This window comes from Dermochelys coriacea, chromosome 26, assembly GCF_009764565.3.
Source record: "Dermochelys coriacea isolate rDerCor1 chromosome 26, rDerCor1.pri.v4, whole genome shotgun sequence".
Classification (NCBI taxonomy): domain Eukaryota; kingdom Metazoa; phylum Chordata; order Testudines; family Dermochelyidae; genus Dermochelys; species Dermochelys coriacea.
Window position 1 is genome coordinate 12,634,157 of NC_050093.1, and position 21,656 is coordinate 12,655,812.

The 21,656-nt window shown below is 43.1% G+C and overlaps 1 protein-coding gene across 1 annotated transcript in view; it reads left to right on the forward strand.

Annotated features, from left to right (window-relative positions):
- LOC119848814 (tetraspanin-15-like) overlaps positions 1-21,656 on the forward strand; it is a 219,348-nt gene that overhangs the window by 85,732 nt on the left and 111,960 nt on the right. Inside the window, exon 4 of the mRNA XM_038385056.2 lies at positions 21,102-21,176. Within this exon, the coding sequence (XP_038240984.1) occupies positions 21,102-21,176 (75 nt within the window). The remainder of the gene's footprint in view (positions 1-21,101; positions 21,177-21,656) is intronic.

Consider the following 21,656-nt stretch of genomic DNA (forward strand, 5'->3'; position numbering starts at 1 on the left):
TTCTTAATAAAGAAGCAACCCTTAAAATCTGATTTTGCTCTTCTAGATTGAAGAGAGGAAGGGGAATAGATACACAGCTAATCCATGGAAACAGATTAACCCCAATTGATTTGCCTATATGGAAAAACCAAAGTAGATTAGATTTGGAGCAAAATGTTAATCGTGGAGTCAGGAGAACAGGTCTGTATATCTAGGGCACTGAGTGATGACAAATTGCTTAGTTTCTTCAGATCTAAGTGATTTGATATTTGCAACTAGTTAGGATACCTTTCTAAAACATTTCCTTCTCTGCACCAAGTAGCTACAAATACAAATCCTAACTTAGAACTTGGATTCTTTCCAGGCCCAACTATCAGTGCATTAGCTAAAATCTCTGCATCTTTACATAAAATGCCTTGCTTCCAATGTCTGCCTAGTTTGGTTGCATTTATTTCTACCAGGTGTTGAAATGAAAAGTTGGGGGTGGACAAAAGGAAAAGCTAATAAAAGCAATAGAGATGCTGAGTGGGGTCACTTGTGGGCAGGCAAGCCTAAGGTCATTGTTGGACTGTGGCAAGATGTGAATGGTGTTAGGATGCAATGAAATGTATTTGAAAGTTTCCCCCTGTAAATTATATTTACCATAGTCATGTGATAATAGTTAGGCAAGTGGCCATTGTTTTACATCTTAAAACTTAAAGGGGAAACTTTGTATTCAGAACCAGGTACATGCGCATAGAGCTTATCTGCATAACCGTGTTCCAACCCATATCCTCTTTCCTGTCCCTTTTGTTTGTTTTATGCTCAACTGCTGTATCTTCATTAAGATTTTTCCAAAGCCAGTGGTGATTCTGGGTGCTTCCATATTTTTTTTTAATGCCCATTTTGATACTTTTAAGAGGCCAGACCCTTTTTATGGTGCCTCAAGTTGGGTACTGAAAATCTTGGCCCAGGTTTTTAGTTTGTAAGGTCTTTGGAGCTGGGACTGTCTCTGAGCATGACTGTTTGCAGTGTAGTTGTAGCCATGTGGGTCCCAGGATATTGGAGAGACAGGCAGGTGAGGTAATATCTTTTATTGGACCAACTGCTGTTGGTGAGGGAGACAAGCTTTCGAGCCACATGGAGCTCTTCTTCTGGTCTGGGAAAGTACTCTTAGGCCTACTTTACACTACAGAGATAGGGTCAACATAAGGCAGCTTTAGTCATGCTAATTCTGTAAGTGACTACACTAAAATGTAGCTTCCCACCGATGTAACTTGCCCACTACACCAACTTAGGCCATGTCTATATGTAGCACTGCAGCACGTATGGTGAAAATGCTGTATGCCAACGGGAGAGAGCTCTCCAAACCCACTTCTGTGAGCAGCATAAGCTGTGTCAGTGGGAGAAGCTCTCCTGCCGACGTAGCTCTGTGCACATGAACACTTAAATCGGTGTAACTTGTTGCTCAGGGTAGTGGAATATTCACCCCTCTGAGTGATATAAGTTATGCTGGCATAAGCTGTAGTGTAGACATAACCTTAATAATTCCACCTCCCCAAAGAGGCATAGCACATAAGTCTGTGTAGTTAGCTCGATGCAGTGTCAGATGCTGCATTGCTTACATAGACTGCTGCCTTTCAGAAACTGTCCCACGATGTTCCACGCTGGCAGTTAAATTGTTGCAAGCTCTCCTGGTGACATGAGCAGAGCGTGGACATGAAAAACTAATTCAATTACTGCAGTGACTGTAAGGCGACGTAATTTAGGTGGACTTAATTTTGTAGTGTATACTTGCCCCCAGAGTCACAGCAAAATTCAGGGTAGACATGATTGTTTAGAATAAGTAACTTGCTAACCCCTTTTTGTCCTATGACTGCAGAGGTGTTATGACTGCCACTTCCCTTGAATGGTCCCTTACAATATGTGCTAAACAATCTGTTCCACCCCGCATTTTGCTGTGACACTGGGAGTAACTTTCCCAGACCTGAAGAAGAGCTCTGTGTGGCTCAAAAGCTTGTCTCTCTCACCCACAGAAGTTGGTCCAATAAAAGATATTACCACACCTACCTTGTCTCTCCAAGCACTACTATTGTAGAGACAATCATATTTTGTGCAGTATGGAGCATTTCTCTATAAAACCTCGAGTGTATAGCAAGTAAATGTGTGGTTCATGCTTGCAATCTCAATAGACTATGACCCGACAGGATGCTGGGGAGAAAAGACATGAGAGGAATACGCAGAATTAGGTGATGGGGTTCCTTGTGTTGCACAGTAAACAGTAAGTTCCTGTTTTGTTTGTATAGTGACATTCTGTCATTTAAAGAGAATTGATTTAAAGGAACATTTGATGGACTGTGAGGAAACAATGGGTTTTGAGGAGGGATTTCGGGGTGGAGTGGTTACATGGTTCGTCTTTGGAGAACCTCCAAAGCCTTTCTCATGATACTTGGGCGTTTTTTTTTTATGCCCCTTTTACAGCTGTGGAAACTTGGCACACACAAGCTGTGACTTGTACAAGGTCACTCAGTGAAACTAAAATGGAATAGAGCTCGGTTTTAATTCCATCTTAACTCCCAATTCTCTGCCCTAACAATTGGATGTCCCTCCCAACCAGCAGTTTTGTACTACGGTACCAGGACGCTTGGCATCAGTTTCTTTGTGACTGACTGCCCAGGTCTTCACTTAAATCTATTGATTATATGTGGCGAGTGCAAGTTTACCCTCACCTGTTATTGAAGCCACTGTCTGAGGAAGCACATGAGGCAATTGTTTCGTAGAGAGACGTTCTTCTGTGAGGAGTGGCCCTGTGGGTGCTCCACTTCAGGTGTCTTGGCACCCTGCTCTCGTAGTCAGAGATTTGTCGTAGCAGTGCAGCTACTTCACGTGCACCGCCAGCCATCTCTCTGTTCCTTTTCTATTGCCTTTGGCTCTGGTTGGAATGACAGTAACGCTCCAGCTAACTCGTATATTGCTTAATCTTCACTTTTATTTGTTCTCTTTCTCATCTTCCCCACTTCCCATCCTTATTTACCCATTTACAAAAAAGAAACCACTTTTATATTCTTCGTCTCCCGTCCCTCCCCCCCCAGTGCGATGAGGCTCCTCCAGTGGTGACTGAACTCCAAACCTCCTAAGGCATACCTGGTTCCCCCAGGTTTAAACAGTGCCTAACCTGCAGGCTATCAATTCCTGTATTGGATGGTCACACTCTGTGCATCTGCTGTCTCGGGGAAACCCACATACCGCAGAAGTGTCCACACTGCAAAAAATTATCTGCTAGGACACTGAAAACCAGGGACCTCCAACTAAAATTATTGATGATGGAGAAATCCCTTCAGCCGGCCTCCAACCCAGAGACCAGGACTCCTCCTGGCCAACGGTCTCCAGCAGCAGCCTTTGACAAGGGTTCCCCACAAACCATGTCTAAGGACCCTGCACCTAAGAAGGTGACCAAACATCGGTTGCAGTCATCGCCAGAGAGATCCCGACAAAAAGAAGCTGTCTCCTGTGCCATGCTACAGCGGCCGTGCTACTGTTTTAGAAAGCAAAAAGCCAGAACTTTGCTATCCACTTGAAAACTGAAATTCTTGCTTCCCAGTCCCTTGTTTACCTGTTAAGTAACATTGCCTCACTTACATACAATATTGTATGTTTGTTTCGTCAGTATAACCCAATGCATAGGGTGTACACTAAAGTGTTGCAACCTTTACCTTGCAGTGTATGAACCTTATGTAGATAATCTCACAGGAGTTTTTGAAGGAAACTTTTTTTCATGTGGGCAGAATCTTGCATTATTGAGCATAGGATAGCGAGTTGTCATATGTGGAAACTGACAGTCTTATACTGTAAACCTTATTCCTGGGCAAAGTCTCTTTGACTTCAGTGGGATTACTTGTGTAAGTAAACTCTTATGAGAAAATGCTATAGAACTTAATGGAAAATAAACCAATAGGGTTCTACAGAAATTACTCTTAAATCCTTTTAATACAGAATCGGTTTCTTTTAATAGGTTTTTTGAGCATTCCTAAAGAATTCTATAACGGGCATTATCCTTAAATTCCAAAAATCTTAGGTTATCATTTTTGTTTAAATAGTGTAAGCCTTTCCTATGTGAGTTTTGTAACATCAGGTCCTGAGAACTGTAGCTTTTTGCTGAGGGGGGAAAAAATCACTTTCATGGTACAATTAAGGGATTGTAATATATTAAATTTGCTTATTGTTGTAAATGACACAGTCAAGGGAAACCTATAATGTGTTGCTTTTTGCAAAATAAGTGAAGTGAATTATGATTTTTTTTCTTCTGTATATAAATCTCCCCACTGTATTTTCCACCAAATGCATCCGATGAAGTAAGCTGTAGCTCACGAAAGCTGATGCTCAAATTTGTTAGTCTCTAAGGTGCCACAAGTACTCCTTTTGGTTTGAGAAAAGCTGTTTAGTTCTACCTGTTTTAATCAAGTTTCTTAATTGCAAGATACTAGAGCTTCCAGATCAAAAGTATGGGGTGTATTCTCTTTGATATACACAGACATACAACTTCCCAGTAATGCTAATGGAAAATCTGTACCTCCATCAAAATGAGTTTCATTTAGGTCCAGAACCTGCAGTCAGATCAGTTAAGCGTGTGCTTAAGTGCTTTGCTGAATCAGGACCCAGGGAGACTAGGTGTCTAACTCAGACTTTGTTGATCTCTGTGTAATTCCTGTAGTGTTCTAGGCATCTAAAACTTAGGCATTACGACCCTGAGCATTGTAATACATAAGTTCCTTTGTGTTTCCAGTCCTAAGTCTCTAAAATATCCCTTTTAAGAAACAAGATCTGAGGAAGCATTTATTGTAGACTGTTGATGCCAGTTCACACTACAACATGTTTTGTTTGTTTCTATATTCAAAAATTGATATTGAGGAAAATTTAAAAAAAAAAGCCTATGTGCTACAGTGTCTTTGGCTAGAATATCTTTAAGCATTTTACAACCAGGAATGATGCCCCTTGACACTCTCATGAAGTAGGTAAATATTGTACCCAGCCTACAGGAAGGGAGGCAGAGGTACAGACAGGTGAAGTGAGGTGCCCAGGATTGCACAAATCAGCGGTTGTGGGGAATGAGAACCGAACTCTGAGAAGCCCTGCTCATGCCCAGTCCCTGTTCTAATCGCAATCTCATGCAGCTTGCGCGCACACGCTGTATTCTTTGATCTGGTCCACACTACGGAGTTAGACCAATGCAAGGCAGCTTACATTGACTTAACTATGGAAGTGTCTGCACTTAAATTTTTCTCCCTCTGATCTAACTGCCCCGCTACACTGGCTTAACTCCACATCCACAAGCAGCATAGAGTCAAGCTCGATGTAATGTAGACATTGTTGCTTCTGTCAACTGTCACTAGGTTTCAGGAGCCAACCCTGACAATGGATACAAGTGCTTGTACTGCACATGTGCAAAGTGTAAACATGGGGCCCAAGCAATGTACCGGTAATTATTGTGGTGGCTGTATGCCGACATAAGTTGTGTCGACTTAATTTTGGAGTGTAGATGTGGCATTTCTGTTAATCCTCCCAAAATTTTTGAAATGATATATTTCAACAGTTTAACCTTAGTCAGCTCATTGCCATGTCAATACACACCTGCACAGTCTTCTCTTACCACTCTTTCTTGCAGCCTTTATCAACAAATGATATACCTACTTACCCCAACTCGTATATCTTGCAGGGCCAAACACCAATATTCAATCTAGACTTCAGTGTCTTTACAGGACCATTCTGCTCAGCCTCCTGTGTGGTTTAGCTTAATCCCAAAGTGGCCCATCTCCAGTAATACCAAACTAAAATGACAAGGGACAATTGTCCCTAAGAAAGATCTTTAAAAGCTAGTGAAATCTGTGTGTTTAGCTTTTACCTGTGGGAATCCTGTTGTCCCCCTGCAGTATACATGGGATTTTATTTATAGATTTTAGACTTACAAAATCTGCACTTTAAAAATTAGTGTCATTTTTCTCTGTCATAGGCCTTTTTCCTGCGATTGTTGAACTGAATTAAGAAATTGAAATATATAATCAAGAAGGAAAGTGCACTCTTTAACGTTTTCTGTGTTGAGTCAGGGCTCTTAGAGTCTCTCAGCAGCAAGCCACCTGCTGTATCAATAACATCTTCAGAGAAAGCACTTAAAGGTGCAAATCATAGAATATCAGGGTTGGAAGGGACCTCAGGAGGTCATCTAGTCCAATCCCCTGCTCAAAGCGGGACCAATCCCCAACTAAATCATCCTAGCCAGGGCTTTGTCAAGACTGACCTTAAAAACCTCAAAGGAAGGAGATTCCACCACCTCCCTAGGTAACCCATTCCTAGTGCTTCACCACCCTCCTAGTGAAAAAGTTTTTCCTAATATCCAACCTAAACCTCCCCCACTGCAACTTGAGACCGTTACTCCTTGTTCTATCATTCGCTACCACTGAGAACAGTCTAGATCCATCCTCTTTGGAACCCCCTTTCAGGTAGTTGAAAGCAACTATCAAATCCCCCTTCATTCTTCTCTTACGCAGACTAAACAATCCCAGTTCCCTCAGCCTCTCCTCATAAGTCATGTGTTCCAGTCCCCTAATCATTTTTGTTGTCCTCTGCTGGATGTTTTCCAATTTTTCCACATCCTTCTTGTAGTGTGGGGCCCAAAACTAGACACAGTACTCCAGAAGAGGCTTCATCAATGTCAAATAGAGGGGAATGATCACGTCCCTTGATCTGCTGGCAATGTCCCTATGTGTACAGCCCAAAATGCCGTTAGCCTTCTTGGCAACAAGGACACACTATTCACTCCTATCCAGCTTCTTGTCCACTGTAACCTCTAGGTCCTTTTCTGCAGAACTGCTGCCGAGCCATTCGGTCCCTAGTCTGTAGTGGTGCACGGGATTCTTCTGTCCTAAGTGCAGGACTCTGCACTTGTCCTTGTTGAACCTCATCAGCTTTCTTTTGGCCCAATCCTTTAACTTGTCTAGGTCCCTCTGTATCCTATCCCTACCCTCCAGCGTATCTACCACTCCTCCCAGTTTAGTGTCGTCTACAAACTTGCTGAGGGTGCAATCCACACCATCCTCCAGATAATTAATGAAGATAATGAACAAAACCAGCCCCAGGGCTGACCCTTGGGGCGCTCCGCTTGATACCGGCTGCCAACTAGACATGGGCCATTGATGGCTATCGGTTGAGCCCACCGATCTAGCCAGCTTTCTATCCACCGTATAGTTCATTCATCCAGCCCATACTATTTGCTGGCAAGAATACTGTGGGAGATCATGTCAAAAGCTTTGCTGAAGTCAAGGAATAACATGTCCACTGCTTTCCCGTCATCCACAGAGCCAGTTAACTCATCATAGAAGGCAATTAGATTAGTCAGGCATGACTTGCCCTTGGTGAATCCATGCTGACTGTTCCTGATCACTTTCCTCTAAGTGCTTCAGAATTGATTCCTGGAGGACCTGCTCCATGATTTTTCCAGGGACTGAGGTGAGGCTGACTGGCCTGAAGTTCCCCGGATCCTCCTCCTTCCCTCTTTTTTAAGATGGGCACTACATTAGCCTTTTTCCAGTCATCCGGGACCTCCCCCCATCTCCATGAGTTTTCAAAGATAATGGCCAATGGCTCTCCAATCACATCCACCAACTCCTTTAGCGCACTCTGATGCAGCGCATCTGGCCCCATGGACTTGTGCTCATCCTGCTTTTTCTAAATAGTCCTGAACCACTTCTTTCTCCACAGAGGGCTGGTCACCTCCTCCCCATGCTGTGCCGCCCAGTGTAGTAGTCTGGGAGCTGACCTTGTTCGTGAAGACAGAGGCAAAAAAAGCATTGAGTACATTAGCTTTTCCCACATCCTCTATCACAAGGTTGCCTCCCTCATTCAGTAAGGGGCCAACACTTTCCTTGGCTTTCTTCTTGTTGCAAAGCAACCCTTCTTATTACTCTTAACATCCTTGCTAGCTGCAACTCCAAGTGGTGATTTTGACCTTCCTGATTTCACTCCTGCATGCCTGAGCAATATTTTTTTACTTCTCCCTGGTCATTTGTTCAATCTTCCACTTCTTGTAAGCTTCTTTTTTGTGTTTTAAGATCAGCAAGGATTTCGCTGTTAAGCTAAGCTGGTAGCCTGCCATATTTACTATTCTTTCTACACATCGGGATGTTTTGTTCCTGTAACCTCAATAAGGATTCTTTAAAATACAGCCAGCTCTCCTGGACTCCTTTCCCCCTCATGTTGTTCTCCCAGGGGATCCTGCCCATCAGTTCCCTGAGGGAGTCAAAGTCTGTTTTTCTGAAGTCCAGGGTCCATATTCTGCTGCTCTCCTTTCTTCCCTGTGTCAGGATCCTGAACTTGACCATCTCATGGTCACTGCCTCCCAGGTTCCCATCCACTTTTGCTTCCACTACTAATTCTTCCTGGTTTGTGAGCAGCAGGTCAAGAAGAGCTCTGCTCATAGTTGGTTCCTCCAGCACTTGCACCAGGAAATTGTCCCCTACATTTTCCAAAAACTTCCTGGATTGTCTGTGCACTGCTGTATTGCTCTCTCAGCGGATATCAGGTGATTGAAGTCTCCCATGAGAACCAGGGTCTGCGATCTAGTAATTTCCATTAGTTGCTGGAAGAAAGCTTCATTCCCCTGTCCGGTGGTCTATAGCAGACTTCCACCATGGCTTCACCCTTGTTTCTTGCACTTCTAAACTTAATCCAGAGACTCAGGTTTTTCTGTTTCATACTGGATCTCTGAGCAGTCGTACTGCTCCCTTACATACAATGCAACTCCCCCACCTTTTTCTGTCCTGCCTGTCCTTCCTGAACAGTTTATATCCATCCATGACGGTACTCCAGTCATGTGAGTTATCCCACCAAGTCTCTTGTTCCAATCACATCATAATTCCTTGACTGTGCCAGGACTTCCAGTTTTCCCTGCTTGTTTCCTAGGCTTCTCACATTTGTGTATAAGCACTTAAGATAACTCGCTGATCGTCCCGCTTTCTCAGTATGAGGCAGGAGCCCTCCCTCTCACGCACTCCTGCTCGTGCTCCCTCAGGGCTTTGGTTTCCTTCCCCCCCCCCCCCCCCCCCCGGTGAACTTGGTTTAAAGCCCTCCTCACTAGGTTAGCCAGCCTGTTTGCGAAGATGCTTTTCCCTTTCTTCGTTAGGTGGAGCCCATGTCTGCCTAGCACTCCTTCTTCTTGGAACACCATCCCATAATCAAAGAATCCAAAGCCTTCTCTCAGACACCACCTGCATAGCCATTCGTTGACTTCCACGATTCGACAGTCTCTACCCAGGCCTTTTCCTTCCACAATGCAGGTAATGTCCAGAAACCTGTGACATAGCTGACTCTCACCCTTTTTTTTCATATCCTTACAGGGCATGTTTAGAGTGGGAGTGGGTAGAGATGGTTTAGAGTAGATGCATGTAGTTCTGGTCGCCCAATCTCAAAAAATCTATTACAATTGGAAAAGATACAGAAAAGGCAACAAAAAATGATTAAGGATATGGAACAGATTCTGTATGAGGAGAGATTTAAAAAGACTGGGACTTTTCAGTTTGGAAAAGAGACGACTAGGGGGATATGATAAAGGTCTACAAAATAGTGAATAGTGTGGAGAAAGTGAATAAGGAAGTGTTGGTCGGTCCTTCACATAACACAAGGAACAGAGGTCATCCAATGAAATTAATAGGCAGCAAGTTTAAAACTAGGGTGACCAGATGTCCTGATTTTTTTTTTCTTTTTTTAATAGGGACAGACCCAATTTTTGGGCCTTTTTTATATAGGCTCCTACTATTTCCCCCATCCCCTGAACAGATTTTTCACATTTGCTGTCTGGTTACCCTATTTAAAACAAATAAAAGGAAGTACTACTTCACACAATGCACAGTCAATCTGTGGAATTCATTTCCAAGGGAAGTTGTGAAGGCCAAAAGTATAACTGCGTTCAAAAAAGAAATAGATAAGGTCATGGAGGATGACCATCTTGGCTATTGGCCATTGGTGGACTAAGGATGCAACCCCATGCTCCAGCATGTCCTAAATCTTTGACTACCAGAAGCTGGGAGTGGACAACAGGGGACAACTCAGATTGCCTGTCCTGTTCGTTCCCTCTGAAGCACCTGGCACTGGCCACTGCTGGAAAACAGGATCCTGGGCTAGATGGACCATTGGTCTGAACCAGGATGGCCGCTCTTATAAAATGGAGGGCAGAACCACATTGCTCAAGCTTTTGGTACTTCAATATTTTTTTACCCTATGGGGTGAAATTCTCCCCTTTGCTCAGTGGTGCATCAGATCTCTGCTGGCCCATTACATGGATCACCTGTCCTCATGTTTTTTTCCAATTTGGGTGTGTGTATGTGTGGTTTTTCTAGAGGAACCAGCTAGCCTCCCATCCATATGGCAATCTGTACCAACCAGTGGTGATCTTAAGTAGTAACTACAGATGGTCTGACTTTCAAAGATGCTGAGCACCTAGTGAAGTCAATGGGAACTGCTGGTGTTTGGTACCTTTTGAAAGTCAGGCTGATTCCTCAGGGGAAGCTGCCTAGTGAAGAGTGAACTTCAAAGTGTTTGAGGTTTGGTTTCAGATAATTACCCAAGATATTCAGGCTCCTCCTGAATCTGGAATTGGGCTGGAAATCTTGAGGCACTTTCTTGCAAAACTTTGGAGGCTTCCTGTCCTGGCTGTAAATACCTGGCAATTCTGGGTCAGCAGAATCCTGGAAGTTCTAGTGTGGGATGCATTTTTTCCAGCTCTTGGTGTTCAAAGTGAGCACTTCGGTCCAAGTACCAAGAGTACCCTGCCCCAAGTTCGCTATTGGAAGGAAACCCCATTACCCCTGTGCGTACAGCAGGGATCAAGTCAGACTCAATGGGGGGATGTTTGGCTTACAGCCCCCTGCTGCCTTTGTGACCCTGTCTTAACCCAGACAGAGAGAACCCTCTGATCTTGTAGGCAAATATCAGTGCATCCCAATTTAGGGATTTTGCCTCATGCCTGGGATATAATAGGACAGGTGCTGCATTGCTACCAGATTTGGTTTGGATCCAGGTGTTAATTCATCCGAGCCCCAATCAAAGGTGAAGTCCATTCTTGTTTGGGTCCGTCACTGATTGGGACAAAGGGTACTGATCATGTATTATGATCCCCTCTCCCTGTGAGCCTTGCGTCGATTCTCAATTTTGCTGTAGACAAGACTAAAAAAAAATTTTTTTTAAATGAGTAAAAAGCAGTCCATGGAGCAGCTTCACAACAGTTGAAATGATTAATAGTTTTCCAAAGCATCTGAGCAAACAAGTGTAATTTATTGCTCACATTGGGATTGATGAACTTTTTAAAAGGAACTGGCTCAGGCAAATGTTAATTAATAAGAAATCAGGAACTTGTTCCACTTCATCTGGCTTGTTTTGAGCAGGATAAATTGGTAGCAAACAACCTTTATTGGCTATTTTTGCTCTTTAAAGTTGAGTGGAATTTTGTTGCCTGTTTTTTTTTTTAAGGTGGCTGCTCAGTTGTCAAGGGGTTGGACGCACTGAGTTAAATGTATCCCTCGTATAACTTCCTTGACTATAATGTGGTGACTTTGCAAGACTTTATACATGTACCATTAGCCAAAAGGAGTCAAAGGGGTCATATTACCAAAGAATCTGTAGTCTAACAAGTGTTGCGGTTTGTCCTAGTTTCGATGGCAAGCCGCTGCCCAACTGGTAAAATGTGGTATTTTCAGTAATTAAGACAAACAAGAATGTAACACTGTTGAAGAAGAGAGGCTATTAGGAAGGGTGGGAAGCAGGGGAAAGGTTAAGAAACAAATGCATTTCTGCTGCTTCACAGAGACTATGGATGAAGGGTGTCCAATTGATATCAATTGGACCTCAATAAAGAAATACGCCATCTTGTAGTGGTTCCTAAAATTTATGATAGAGCTAGAAATAGAACTTTGGTTGCATGACTCCCGACCCCTGCCCCTGTGTACTGAGTTATTCTCTTTCCATCATTGGTGGTCTCCTCTTCAGCAGTACTTAACCCCTTACTGGTCACAGAAGGCTCACAACGTACATCGTCTGTTCACACTGTCGGTGCAGTTTGTGGTACTGAAGTAGTTAAAATTCTGTTGAAGTCCTCAACATTTCCATTTTTGGGGGGAGCATTTAGTTGGCTTGATGAAATCCCATGAACAGGATGATTAACAACTAATAGCTGTGCTACATTTGTTCTGAATTTAATATTCAATCCTATCTGATAAAAGCATCAACATCAAGAGGGCATTTCTCTTAATAGTAGGTGCAACATTTCATCACTCTTACAGACATTAACCATTGACTTTTTATTCAAGAGGAGTGGCTCACCTAAGTGTCCTGGCCATATTTCAGCTCCTCTACCTTATCTGAGTATTTATCATCATCATCATCATCATGAAATCGAAGCATCTTGATTGATTATATTATGTTTCCACATAGACTAATGGTATGTTTAGACTGCAGTCACTGGATGTTTTTGTAGCCTAAATTGACATTCTCAAGCTCGCTTTAATCTGGCTAGCTCAGCTCACTGAGCAGTGAGGCTGTGGCAACGTGGGCTTTACAGACTTACCCAGAACCCAGGGTAGTGACACTCAGCCCGAGCCTGTACTGAGGTTCACAGTGCTGTAGCCTGGTTATTTTGAGAGCCAAGCTACCTAGATTAAAGCTATTTTGAGCATGCCGTCTCCACTGGGCATAATTGCAGTTGACTACAGTCTAGACATATTCGCACCAAAATTTTTTTTTTTGGTAGGATGGCTTTTATTCTAAAGCAAAGAAAACTAAAAGACAGATCAAATATAAAGATTACACAAAGGAAATCAGTGTGCGTGGCTCATTCTGTCAGTCAGCAACCACTTTGAATGAACTCTGGCATTGCTGTGCTAACAGGCAAGGAGGCCGAGTTCACCCTTTAAGGTTTGAATACAATTCAGTGACTAGCTACGTGCACCACCCACTCTGCTTTCCAAATCGCTCCAGTCTCCATTTCTTGTGTTAAACTGCCATGCGGTGGCCCTATGTGCAATGGTCCTGGGTTCTCGCCTTCCATTTGGCAACGATTTAATGGTGGTGAAAGTGACTGACTGCTCCATGCGTGTTGGTGCAATCAATTGAAGTATGTAGGTGTGAATTTGACCCATTGAATCAAAGGAAGCATTTAGAAGCCAAACATTAGGGCACACTACAATTTAACAGAATAAACAAGAACTGCTCAACCCCTGGACTTATGCCAATAGCATACAAATATGTTAATAAGCCAACAAGGCAGTCTCTCTTTTATCAAATCAAGTGTGTTTTTAATTAGCACAGAGGAGGCTGAATTCTCTAATAGAAACTTAATGATTGTCACAATTTTAGAAGAAGTATCTAATGGAAACTCAGATACAAGTCTATTAACAGAAATGAATAGAGGATTAAAGTAAAGCCAAGAATTGTCAAGGAATTCAGTATACGCTCTGTAAAGGACAAACTCGTGTAATTTTTCTTTGCATTCCAACATCTAATTATCTACTTGGGGTATTCCAACATAATTGGGGTTTCTCTTTGACAAATTTGAAGTTTTGCAATTTACAGAGTTAATTAAGTGGCCTTTCTTTGCAGATGCTCTGCTTTCTGAGAGGTCTCATTTCAGTTTTCCACATAACCACATTATCAACAATTCCTGCACTCCCCCTAGCAGAGAGAGCTCATTTTAGGGCTAAATGAGTATTGGTCTGATGTCCCTTTTATAATTCTTTCAAGAAGTCATCATGTTTGAGTGTGATCGCAAGGAGTCTATGGGTATGACAGTTTTTTGTCCCTTCTAAAATTACTTTCACTTGAAATGAGTGCCAAACCCAGTGATTTAATCCCATGATAGGATCAATAAAAATCTGTATTCATTTCCTCTGGATGCTGGTAGGTTGCATTCAGTTTTCTAGTGCTGTAGATGGATTAGAGCTAAATAAAGATTTTTGAGAGCCCTGTGTTTAAATGTTTGTTTGGTTTTTTGCCAATGAAACATGTTCACTATTTTTCTTTATTTGCAAACTAGTGCAGAAATATTTTTTGTTCTGATGCATTGAAAGTCCATGACACAAGTTCATGAAGCAATTATTTCCCCCATAATTTCCCTCTATAGATCTTAAAGCCCGTTGCAAAAGTGGATGAGCATTATCTCCATTTTGCAGATGGGGAAACTGAGGTATAGAGGGACAGACACTTGCCCATGGTCACACAGTGAATCTTAGGCAGATGTGAGAACAGAACTGCAATTCTGGTGCTCTGCTCATGAGAAGATCTTTCTTTCCTCAAGTATTATAACCTGTATGCCCATAGCTGCCTTGGGTTTCTTTGCTGGGCTCCTCTCTATATATCGCTCCTTCTTGTACATATTTGCCCCAGTTAACTGTTCTAGCCACATCCCCAAATTAATATAGCAGGTTTTACCCTTGGTTAATTGTTATGGAATTCCTTGTCTGATTACATTAGATCTACTCTGTCCTGATTATAATACATGTGGTGATATTTCTACAGTGCTGTCTCTGGGTCTGTATGCACTGCAATAAAACACCCACAGCTGGCCTGTGTCAGCTGGCTCGGGCTGCAGGGCCATACAATTGCTGTGTAGACTTCTGGGCTCGGGGTGGAGCCTGGGATCTGGGACTCTCCCCATCATGGGGTCTCATAGCCCAGGCTCTGGCCCAAACTCAAATGTCTATACTACAATTTTCTAGCCCCACAGTCCAAGCCCATGTGAACCCAGATCAGCTAACGTGGGCCAGCTGCAGGTGTGTTTTTTATTGTGATGTAGACATGGCCTATAAGGGCTTGTTGACATGAGGACATCTAGGAAGGTTATCCAAATGAATTAAAGGTGTGAATTTCAAGTGTATTGGTTAAACTGCATTCAGCCCCTATGTAAACACCCTCATTTAGAATTAAAGTGGCCTTAGTATGTTTTTTTAATTCACTTCCAATGTGGACTAAATCAAATTTAATTCTGAATGAGGGAGCTGAATGCAGCTAACCCACTTCAAATTCACACCTTTAATTTGGCTTAACTTTCCTGGATGTCAACAAACCCTAATAGTTAGTTAGTTGAAGCTTTGCTCCTGATAGCTATCAGTTTAACAAATATCGGGGTAGCTGTGTTGGTCTGTATCCACAAAAATAACGGAGTCCGGTGGCACCTTAAAGACTAACAGATTTATTTGAGCGTTAGTCTTTAAGGTGCCACCGGACTCCTTGTAGTTTAACAAATCACTCCTGTTTCCAGTGGAGTTACTGTGAACCTGCATGTTGTTTCATTGTAACCATGCTATTAAATTGTCACCACTTCCTTAAGCCTTTTCACTGGACTCATAGAGTTTGGTAAAGGATTTCTTTCCGTACAACTCCCTTGGATACTTACCTTAGAAGGTGCTTTGTAAATGCACATTTTAATGACATAAGGATCAAATTTAATGACTGGGTAAGTAAATTGCCTTTATAAAGTTGTTCTGTATTTTAAAGACAACATCTGATGGGGTAGTTAGAATCCACTGGAAATGAAAAAAAGTTACCATAGAAACTATCAGAGCCAAGATTGAGAGCGAGCACACATGGATACATTTCTACACTGTAAAATGGGCAGAGGACATCCTTCCATTCTTATCGGGGAGTCAGAGTTGATCAGTGAGTGGTTTTTTGAGCATGGGCCTGAGCTACAAAGTTGGGAGTAAAATGCTTTGAGATCTGTGAATGAAAAGCACTTGACGCATCAGGTATTCCTACTACCACTGAGTATAGCTGGGTGCATAGTAGCATGAGAGAGAGCTGGACTAATTTATGAGTGGTATTGTAGGGGTGCAGGACTTGGCGGAGTCAAAAGTCTGGAGGGTTCCTTCTGCTACATGTCAGATGTTGCTAAATCTCATGCCTCAGGGCTTTAGACAGTCACTACAGAGGTCAGGAAGAGATTACTCCTCCCCCCTGCAAAATGTATTCTTGGTGGGGTTTTTAGTCTCCTTCCTCTGATGCATCAGGGATGGCTGTAGATGGGACACTGGATGGGGAGGGCCAGGGCTCTGAGGTGGCACTGAGCAGTTTTTCTCTCGCAGGTGCTTGGCTGGCTGATTCTTACTCGTGTGCCCAGGTCTAACTGATCATCATGCATGGAGTCGGGAAGGAATTTTCACCAGGTCAGACGAGCAGTGACCTTGGGGGGGGGGGGGGGGTTTCACCTTCCTCTGCAGTGTGAAGTGCAGGCTGCTTTCCAGGATCATCTGGGTATATCTCTCACTCACACACTCAGTTCTCTGCTGTTGCAGGGGCCTTGGGCATTGGTGCACCTCGATCCCTCCTGCTCTCTGCCTGTGGCACATAATAGTGGACTGTAATACCTTGATATAATTTCAGTTGCTGGGTTTAGAGTGCAGGTGCTGAGTGGTGTTTGGTGGCCTGTGAGACGCAGAAGGTCAGACTAGATCTGGTGGTCCTTTGTGCCCTCAAATTCTATGATTCTCTAAGCTGCTAAACATCCTGACTTTCACTGGTCACAGGACTGGGTGGATTCTAATTTAGCAAGGTTGCCGAGCCTCATTGCCTCGTCAGGACATCCGTCTCGAACCCAACTTGTCAGCAAAGAAGCTTCTCTGAATTACTGTGGCAAGAATTATTTCAGGACCCTTGGCTTCATCCATCATTGTGGAGTCGTGCAAAACCATACAGCTAGAGTACAGCTTGTGATAAAGTGCAGGCCCTGTCTCCAACGGGGGTAATGCAGTGTACCATTGCCATTTGGTGCTTCACTGCTCTGTCTCACAGCATATATTGTATAAGATTTTCCTCTTTTTAGATCCCAGTTCCACAGTGAGATTGGTTAGCTAGGATGAGGGGAGCAAAAGTCTGGATCAGGATGCACAAAACTTGGAGGTATTCATAATCCAAACCTAGATTTATATTTTGTAAATGGCCTTGACTTTAGAATGGGGTGAACGAAGCACCCTGATCTGAATATCCTAAACTTTAGAGCACTCAAAATCTAGATCCATGTGCTGAGCATAAAATTTGCCTGAGGCACTAACTGGATAGTTAGTCAGCCGCATATCTTAGTGGATTTGCATTGGCCTGTTTGGTAAGATCTAGCAAGGCATTCAGGTTCCTGAAAAAAAGAAAAGGAGTACTTGTGGCACCTTAGAGACTAACAAATTTATTTGAGCATAAGCTTTCGTGATAAGCTGTAGCTCACAAAAGCTTATGCTCAAATAAATTTGTTAGTCTCTAAGGTGCCACAAGTACTCCTTTTCTTTTTTGCGAATACAGACTAACACGGCTCTACTCTGAAACCTGTTCCAGAAAAAGCCCTTGATCTCAGTGCCTGAGTTTGCATACTTGTGTGTGCAGGAATGTCTTTGTCTAAGGGAAATATTTATGGGACTAAACACAAGATCTGGTCACCTCACTACATTCTCATTACCCGCTAACTGAATTATCCCATACAGCGCAGCTCTTGTGTAACTTGGGTGCATAAATGGCTTCCTGAGGGGCACAAGCCTGTGAAAGACACACAAACTGGTACCTTCATTGGAATCCTACAGGATCTAAGCAACCTACAAACTGCCTGAGGTCGGGAAGTAACTTTCGCTGACTACTGCCTAGTTGTCTAGTATGGGGTTGTTTAGAGCATCCAGTGCTCTCCATTGTCGGAGATTGACCTTTGTTCTACACTGGTTCTGCGATTCCTCTGTTACTAACCTGCATACACCCATACGAGCCAGCAGCTGTTCTGGAAGCTGGCTCTCAGCTCTGTGGAGAGAGCTTGGGTGGGAGGGCTAAGGGCAAGAAGGAATCGCTGCCCCTTTTTGTCACTGTAAGACCTTGTCTTCAGTAGGGAAGAAGGTGCTTTTTTCACACATTAGCTAATGCATGTTAGTACTTTTGTGTAGACAGGACAATCGGTGTGTTATATGAGAGCTGGTCAAGGCCAACCTTAGCAGCAGTGTAGGGTTAACCTCGACCAGCTCAGTGTATATCTACACTACCCACCAGATTGACTGGCAGCGATCGATCCAGCTGGGGTCAATTTATCGCATCAAGTCTAGACGCAATAAATGGATCCCCGAGCGCTCTCCCATCGACTCCTGTACGACGACGCCACGAGAGGCGCAGGCAGAGTCGACGGGGGAGCGGCAGCAGTCGACTCACCGCGGTGAAGACACCGCGGTAAGTCGATCTAAGTAGGTTGACTTCAGCTACGTTATTCACATAGCTGAAGTTGCGTAACATCGATTTTCTCCCCCCCCCCCCACCCCCCAGTGTAGACCAGGGCTAAGTGGTGTTAAAACTACAACTGACCTGGTCTACACTAGGGTTTTAGCTAATGTGTTAAAAGCCCACCTTGTTCCTAGAATAGACATGGCCTGAATTGGTGGGATAGCTTGGGGGAAACCAAACACAGGTGACAAGCAGTGAACTCTGTCCAGGAGAGAGCTTCCTCCTTCAGAACCTGGCTGGATTGATTGGGAATTTCTCCCAGGCATTCTCTCTCCAGCAGCTCTATACAGCCAGAGAGTTAACCCTTTGTGTATTGGGGTCCCAGTGATGTCCTTGCATCCAATGAAGTGAGCTGTAGCTCACGAAAGCTTATGCTCAAATAATTTGTTAGTCTCCAAGGTGCCACAAGTACTCCTTTTCTTTTTGCGAATACAGACTAACACGGCTGCTACTCTGAAACCTTGCACCCTGTTAGTCAATTAACAGCAACTGTCTTCTGGTGATTAGAGCTGCATTGAAGCCTCTTGTTTTTCTGTGAATAAAATATTTTTTTTATTGATCATTTCTCTGGCACTTAAATTCTGTAAGCCCAGGGCACCATCTAGCAGATATGATGTCAGGATCAGACTGGTTTAGAAGCAGCTGTCAATTAGGACAAGATGGTTTCTCAACAAGTTAGTTGTGACCCTGTGGGGTCATGAAAGGTAATCAGTGGGGTTGCAAGTATTTACAATTTTAGATTTTTTTTGCTTTAGATTGTAATCATCCACTCCCCAAACACCCTCATCCTTCAAAATCAGATATTCTCTGTCAGCCTCTCAAAACACACACCATGACAGTGCATAGGCTTATTGTTGCATTGTTTTGTTCTAACAGTAAATATAAGGAATCATGAACATTTTTTTTACTTTGAATACATGGTCGCCAACCTGAAAAGGTTGAGAAACCCAGAATTAGGACGTATGAGCATAAGTCCTTACAACATCTGGGCTCATTGGAAACTATATAGTTCAGCGCAGACAGCAATGAAGTTATGGCCTGCTCAAACTTGCATTTGAAATCGGGGGCAAAATTTCCATTGAGCTCAGTAGTGTGGGATTGGGCCTTCCTGGTGGAAACCAAAGGAATTTGTGTAGGGGATGGAATGTTGAGGCATGATGTGTTTAAACATCCCGACTCACGCAATGAGAAGCAGCGTTTTAGGAGGCCCTAATCACCTGCAGTGACAATAAAGCAAATTGATGAGGAAATCACTGGTATCCTGTGAGGAGAAGCCAGGAGTAAACTCTAGAGTGTTTCATTACATTTAAATCTATTATGATGAGGAGCAATAACATTGATTCAGACATATGTGAAAGACAAGCAATAAAAGCAGAGGCATAATGAGGATATTGCAAACAGATGAGTGGAGTTCTGCCATGGAGTTATGGTTAATAAGATGTCATGAATACGTGGGTATAAAAATTGCAACCGATCCTCTGACCAATTCTCATCTCCTCCTTGGTCTTCTGGCTTGTCGCCTGTGTGTTTCTATGCTTATCTATACAGCACCTAGATGCTATGCTGATTAGCACTTTGAGAGAATTATTCTGTAAAAACTAACTGACGGCTAGTGGCTGTTTGTCTCCTCATGGCAGATTTTTGTAAAGTAGGAGTGTTAATGCTAGAGCCCTAGCTAGAATCCAACTGAGTCCTTATATTTTGCTTCCCTAAAACTGTTCCTGTACTCCCAGTTGGACTGGAGCCCGTCCCATCCCATCTACATTGCTGCCTGTCAATCCAGCAGGTAATCTATCCAGCAGCGGTCAATTTTGTCACGTCTAGTCTAGATGCGATAAATCAACCACCAAGTGCTCTCCCGTCGACTCCAGTACCCCACCAGGGCGAGAGGGGCAGGTGGAGTTGACAGTGTCAGCCGTCAACTTACCGTAGTGAAGACCCCATGGCAAGTCGATCTAAGTACGCTGACTTCAGCTACATTATTCACGTAGCTTAGGTCAATCCTCCCCCAGCGTAGACCAGGCCTAACAGAGTTAGGTCAACATAAGGCAGCTTACGTTGACTTAACTCTGTGTAAGCATCTACGTTAAAATGTAGCTCCCACTGATGTGACTTGCTTTAACTCCACCTCCACATAGTGCTTAAGTTGATGTAGTAAGGATGCAGCATCAGTGTAGATGCTGCATGGCTTACATCGACTGTTGCTGCCTTTCAGAAGCCATCCCACAAGGCCCCACGCTGGCAGTTAAATTGGCACAAGTCTTCCTGGTGAAGACATGCACTGCTGACACGAGCATAGTGTGGACATGCAAAAGCAATTCAATTACTGCAGGTTTCAGAGTAGCAGCCGTGTTAGTCTGTATTCGCAAAAAGAAAAGGAGTACTTGTGGCACCTTAGAGACTAACAAATTTATTAGAGCATAAGCTTTCGTGAGCTACAGCTCACTTCATCGGATGCATCCGATGAAGTGAGCTGTAGCTCACGAAAGCTTATGCTCTAATAAATTTGTTAGTCTCTAAGGTGCCACAAGTACTCCTTTTCAATTACTGCAGTGGCTGTACAGCGACATAAGTTAGGTCGGCTTAATTTTGTAGTGGAGACTTGCCCAAAGTCTCTTTGCACTCGGGCATTTCAGTGATGGGTGAGGCAATACTTAATATATACCTAGTATGTGATATGCTTTATGGCCCTTCATGATAAATATCTGCATATATATTACTGCTATAACCCCCTAATATTTCCTCAAACAAGAATTTGATGCAAGTAATAACGCCTTTTTGTTCATGTCTTATGACCATTGTAATGAGTCAGAGTGAATACATCTTTGGCTAGAACGATGCTAATGGTCTACTTTGTCTTTTCTATGCAGTTCTTCTGGGTCCTTCTGGTGATCTTCATCACTGAGGTGCTGTTGATATTCATTGAAATAATCTTTGAAAACAAGGTGAGCTTCTTGAATTTGGAGCATGCAAATCATATTCTTCCTATTTGAAGAATGAGGAACTACCTGCTCGATTAACCTGAACAAAGGAGAATTTTTCTCCCAAGTCATTGTTTTCAGTCTTATGCTATTTAAGAGACTCTCGCCTCTTCTTTTGTGCATGGCTGAAAGCTAAATATTTCTCATTAACCATTTTTTTTCCTATATTGTGTATTTAGTTTTGCAGTTATATAGTCTCTTGTACACTCCGAATTAGGAGAAATTGTCAGAATTATTAATAAAGATACAATGCTCTTTAACTTTCCTCTTGCCCACAAATTAGCTTAGAGATGCACTAGATGTTGGCATCAGAGCTGAACACCAGGTTTCAATTTACCAACTCAACTGATGCCTTTAAAGAAATTTCCCTCTCCTGTTATATGACCGCATTGTTAGAAGGGTTGGGTGAATATTGTAAGCAAAGGATGGGAAAGACTTTTGTCT